The sequence below is a fragment of the Micromesistius poutassou genome (genome assembly GCF_964030765.1).
Source record: "Micromesistius poutassou genome assembly, chromosome: 16".
NCBI lineage: Eukaryota > Metazoa > Chordata > Actinopteri > Gadiformes > Gadidae > Micromesistius > Micromesistius poutassou.
The window spans coordinates 11,980,267-11,986,322 of NC_140286.1; the positions used below are offsets into that span (position 1 = coordinate 11,980,267).

At 43.6% G+C, this 6,056-nt stretch overlaps 1 protein-coding gene across 1 annotated transcript; it reads right to left on the bottom strand.

Moving 5' to 3' along the window:
• Positions 1 to 1,619: 1,619 nt before the first annotated feature.
• On the bottom strand, positions 1,620 to 4,848 carry elovl1a (ELOVL fatty acid elongase 1a; the record flags this gene model as incomplete). The annotated part of the gene is made up of 8 exons (XM_084481038.1): positions 4,741 to 4,848; positions 3,809 to 3,892; positions 3,520 to 3,710; positions 3,249 to 3,329; positions 2,646 to 2,702; positions 2,427 to 2,532; positions 2,020 to 2,159; positions 1,620 to 1,904 (listed from the first exon to the last, which is right to left on the bottom strand). Exons 2-8 carry the CDS (start codon positions 3,867 to 3,869, stop codon positions 1,620 to 1,622), a joined length of 921 nt encoding a protein of 306 aa, XP_084337164.1. The 5' UTR covers positions 3,870 to 3,892; positions 4,741 to 4,848.
• Positions 4,849 to 6,056: the final 1,208 nt, after the last annotated feature.

The following is a 6,056-nucleotide window of genomic DNA, read 5'->3' on the forward strand; positions in this document are numbered from 1 at the left end:
AATTATGCTTCATGCAAAATGTTTTTCTGCTCCAAAGATTTTGGGTTTCATGAGATTCAAATGATGTCTTGGTTGCAAATAATGTGATATGTTAATGCTTTGACTTGAATGGTAAACTTGCTCAATCGTGGATGGATAACGGCTTGAACGCAATTTTTAGTAGCGCTCCTAATTCAACTTTATTTCTATAGCCATTAATGGGTACAGTTTCAAAGGGCTTAATGTGACATGTCACCCTAGCCCTCCAAGAGACCAAGAAAAAACGGACTTAATTACCAAGGAAATCTTGAAGGAACGTAGAGTGGATCCCTCCTTTCCAGGGATTGTCAATGGTTCATCATTAATCATGGGTGCTTTAAAAAAAAAAAATAATATATTTTTTTTAAAGTTTATGGAAGTAATTTCTGGGGTGCGGCTGATTAACCATTAGGAGATGCCAGGCATTCGGTTGTAGTCCCTGCGATATGCCAGGCATCCAGGCATTAATTATTGCCGACGCAATAATTAATTGGATGGGGTAAAGTGCATACAAAAGATGTAGACTACACAAAGCAGTTATGACAGCCAAAAAATGTTGTAATGCAGGTCTCAAACGAGCCAGCGCCTCATCACAATGCTACTGTAAACCATCAACATACATCCCGGTAAATGACTGGGCTAATAACTTTTGTCGCCGCTCGGGTAATCACTACACATCCTGCTACTTTTCCGTAACATTTGTCTGGTGTGCTTTCACACATGGCATAGCGGTGACAAAATGGGTGGGCCAAGGGACACTCCAGCAGATGGCGTTAATGCAACACCCACATAAAACGGGACTGGGAGGAGCTTCCAGTCATTCTTGATAAGATCTTGTTTGCCAAGTAAAGATGCCATATTGGTCACCGAATCACCCACTAGATAGACTGCATCTGTCAATGACAAGTTTTTAAAAATGTCATTGTGAACTCAGAACATGAACTGTTGAAGTTCAGTCTAAAAATGAACTTCAACGAAAGGGCAGTTAATGCTTGAGTTGGATTACATATAGCCTATCCCTTGTCATTCCAACATTGTACTTATTTGACAAATGTTAGTGAAAGAATGGAATGTAATTGGTTATTGAACGTATCTCATGCATAGAAAGCCATTTGAATTTAGTTGACTAGCTGATGTCAAAGCAACACATTTATTTGATCTCAAAACATTTACTCAAAGTTAAATTAAAACAATACAAAACATTGGACGTTTCAATGACAACAATCTTGACAAAACCTGTGTAGCAATAACATGTGGTAGTCTTTTCAGTAATTGTTCAATCCTCCCAGGCATGGGTTAGTCCAACTGTCAATTGTTGAACTGAGTCTGGGAATACCATCGGTGACAATTGACTATCTTCTTCATCCAGTGTATATCACAGTCGAGTTTAATAAACAAATAATCTGAAAACAATGTGGCAAGCAGACACCAACTGTAAAATCCATTCATCCCCCCCAAAAAAACAGTGCATAAATATATAATTACAGAAATTTCATTCAGTTGAACAGTAACCGTGTGAAATCAATGGCATTTTTGGCGCGCCAATAGATTGTCATTTTTGTCTCTCTCGTCTTTTCTCTCTCTTCAGTGCATAAAAAGGGTTAGATTTCCTTGACTTTGCTCATGAGCACTTTGCCGTTGGGCAGGTAGGGCGTCGTTCCGTTTTCTAGTTCCTTCAACATGGCTGGTGCCACGCCGTTCTCCTTGGGGTGGGCCACGGGAAGCCGCTTGCCCTTTATGTAGGCCTGCACCCAGAAGTGGGCGAAGAGGAAGAAGAATAATGTTCCGTACATCCAGATGAGGTGGATCCACATAGGCACCTGGTAGTCGCAGTCCTTCATGAAGTAGTATTGGCTGATGTGCACCGACACCATGATGAACTGGATCTAGACAGGGGATGAACGATCCGAGTTAGACAACAATGTCATTGTAGAGCATGTCAGGGGGTGCCTCAACATAGTAAGATGCAAAAACAAACATTGAGTTAAGACAGAGCCCTACCAGCTGAACGGCCGTCAAATACTTCTTCCACCAGAGGTACTTTTGGAAGCGAGGTCCTGCAGCGGAGAGCCCGTAGTAGAAGTACATAATCACGTGGACCCCTGCATTTATCATGGCGTGGAAGTTGCCCATTCCTCCGACTGGAAGACAAGTCAAAAATAGGATGAGATTAAAAAAAAAATGTATCTAACCAAACCCCAAATGTAACAGTAAATCCCCTCCATCCCCCATTTCCCCGGCTATTCACTTATATATCAAGAGTTCATTTGGGTCAAAAACAGACATATAGTAGTTATTCTTTGAACTCTGCTGGGCTTTGAGCCTTCCACACACAATTTCTTTTCAAACGTAAGGCCTTTGGCTACAATGTACATTAGACCGTGGACAGCAATGGGGAGAGAGGTTACCAGGGGTCAGGGTGATGCCCCACCACCAGGTCCAGGGCATGAACGAGTGGTGGAAGACATGGAGAAATGTGATCTGGCTCTGCTTCTTCCTCAGGACAAAGAATAGCTGCAAACAGAGCATTTACTAGTTAATTTTAGACAATAATCGTTAATAGTGGTCACTTGATATCAAGAAGTAAAATAAGTAACAATTTTGGATTGAAATAAGACAACACTTACAGTGTCAAGAAGCTCAATGTACTTGGAAATATAAAAGATCCAGGATGCTCGAACCATCTGGAAAGATAGAAGTGGTGTCAGTGAATGAGAATGTTGCATAAAACAGGCCGCTGCATGCATAAGCAAAATCTGAATTGAATGATATCCACAGGAATTTAGGTTAGTTTTTCAAGCATCAATCCATCTGGTATTAACATCGTGACACACTTGGAGCTCACAACAGAGTCTAACTGGGAATTTGAGATAGACGTGAGCGTAACGTAGGCGTATCAATTCACACCGCCGCCGTTTATTTTGCTATATTTTCAAGATTCATCAGATAACATCATAACCAAGACGCTTCAGAAACGCTTGAAAAATAGAAGTGACGCGTAAAGTTAAGCTTTGGTCTGCTGTGAGACGGGCGTAGAACGCTGCCGGTGTAAATCAGTGCCCTAGTTTGAATGGATTCTATCTCTAGCTGAAGTTGGACATCTGACGGCCAACTAAAAAACGCGTCTAAAACGGCTCTGGTGTAAATTGGCCTTAAGTGTAACCGGCAAACTGAAAGGTGTAGCATCAAGTATGACCCACAGCGATAGATACAACGATTCAACAGCTTACCCCGAGGGCCTGCGTGCTGCTTGTGAAGTCACAGAGATCACACCGCCACGAGTACGTCGTACCCCATCCCCACGCCAGGAACTGGCAGGGCAAAGCACATCACATGTTACATCACAAGTGATATCAACTGATCAACACACACCACAAAGGTTTGACAAGTAAAACAATTAATAATAATAATAATAATCATAATAATATTTGCACATTTATTTTTCATTTACACAAAAGACTGGATTGTTGGGTAATTTCAATGGGCAGGAAAAGCATTTACCTGATGCACTATGTATCCATTCAAGGCTACCATGGTAAAGTTGTAGACCACCATGGGGCCCTGGAGACCCAGGGGCTTGCGGTTGGCCATCAAGCGGGGTCCCGCATACACCGAGAGGAAGACGTAGGTCAGGAGGATGAGGGTCATCAGTACGGGGCTGTGCATCAATAGGTAGCCCCTCAACCGGTCGTCTGCAAATCACAAGAGCACATGGAGACGTTGTTGCATGGACTATAGGAGAAATGACCATGCAACTAAATATGTCAACCCAACGCAAAACAGTACTCACCAGTTCTCTGTATAACGGAGGCATGGAGCTGTAAAACATTTGACATGATTTCTCCCAGCATGGTGACGGGCTAAGTTTGTACCCCTGAAATGCACAAAACGAGACAACTGATTCAAGCTGTGTTCGACATCGCTGGTGGGAGAACGCCTAACTGAGAGTGGTTAAGGCAGGTAATAAAAACAACCCAGTCCAGCTGCTTCCTCCACACTGACTAAACAGTCAGAGGAGGCTCATTCAACACCACACACTGGCCTGGGCACTGCTCCCCGACAGGTAAGGGGAGGGGGGGGATATACACAAAGACTATTGTTAGCATTGTCACTCAATGTCATTTAACAAAAAATAATAATAATGAACTCAACTCCTAAACTCCTAAACCACTCCTTTTTACAATAGTAAAGAGTATTTTTTTTTAAAAACCTCTGTTGCCAACTGTATAATCCTGCTCAAACAATGAGGTGACTTACTGAGCAAGTCAAACAGGTAAAGAGGTGACTAGTGGCAAGTCTTCCATCTGAGGTCATTAGATAGGAACTTAGCCCAGTCGGAAGGTGGGAGCTTCCGGTTAAGAAAGTAAAAGCATCCCCCTAGTATTATACCTCAACTGCCATTCTTACTCAATGATTTCAACCGGGAGCCAAGACGAATGAATGGAATGAACGGGGGCAGAGAAGAGACAAGAGAAGGGTACAATATACAATAAAGCATACATATATATCCAAAGTTACAGAAAGAGGATACCGGATGAAACAAATAGTCGTAAATGTTAACTCAACCCTACACTTACACTCACTAGATGGGTATCTATTAACTACCCGAGGCACCCCAGTGCCTTGGGTAGTTCCCACCAGTGCAGTGAAGAAAGTTTCAGACTATCCATATAGGATTCATGTGGTATTTCTCTCCCTGCTACATTCACACAGGTCACTCACCTGAGCGGAGGTCCTCAGCCCCGATATGTCCCCCAATCTGGAGTACAGCAGCTGCACTGCCACGCGAATCAAACACTGGTGTCTCTACTCAAGAGACCAACGTGTTTCCAATACAATGCCAGTGAAGGAGGGCGGGAGGGTGGCTTCACTGGCATAAAAGAAAGCCTGAGCAATGTAAATCCAACCTACAGTGTGAGGTCCCTTGGGTCCGTCGCTGGAATGGTAGAATGTGAGTGGGAAGACACCAGAGAGAGAGACAGAAAGACGAGAGAGAAGTCAAACTGGAACGCCAAAGTGTGGGACGGCACTCGTTCGACTCTATAAACCCCAGCCCTCTACTACAGACAACTACTTGATAGTTTCAGGAACCACACCCTGTTTCAGGCACTCAGGCTCCACCTCCTACTCACTCCTCACTCTCCTCATCAATGGAGGTTTAGATAGGGCTTTAGATGGGGAGATTGATGGTCATTTGAATATGGGTATGGGATCGCGATCCGTGATCAACCCTTTTAAGACATGTGTAGACGTTGTGTGTGGGGGTGGGCGAGGGGGCAAGCGAGTTTCCATGAAAAGCTAAGACAGTATGTACCAACCATTGACCAAACTGATCTAAAATAACGATCGATAGTTTTGGGTGATAGGTTAACCCAGCACACCATTAAATGAATGACTACAGTGTGTAATGTCGGTCCTGCCTTTGTTTTAAAGACTTAACAATACAGACGAATGCCAAGCTGAATATGGCTGTGGGCCTGCCCGCACTCATAATGACAAGCAATGCACAGTCCCACAGCTCTGGTTTTACCTGTTTGCCAGGGGATGGGCGTGCCATGGAGAGAAACATGGAATTGACTGATCCATTCTGCAAGAATTGCAAGAATCTGAATGCTGTGCACACTGCGCACACACACACACACACACACACACACACACACACACACACACACACACACACACACACACACACACACACACACACACACACACACACACACACACACACACACACACACACACATTTTTTTTAAAGGTTGTCCATGGCTAAGGTTTTAGAATGTCGATAAGATGATGTAGCAATAAGAGGGCAGTTTACTCATGTCACTCATTAGTAGATTGCAGCGTGTAATGTGGTCCTCCAACAGCTAGATTCAATGGATGAACCGGGGGCTGCCACTTAACAGGACTGGGGTCTCTGCCACTTAAGAAAAACAAAGCTGACAAAAGCCCCGAAACTAAGGTCATTAACAATTCCAGTAGCTTCTCTGAAAGACCCTGATGTTGACAAGATGTAGCATCATGCTCCACCAGGTGTT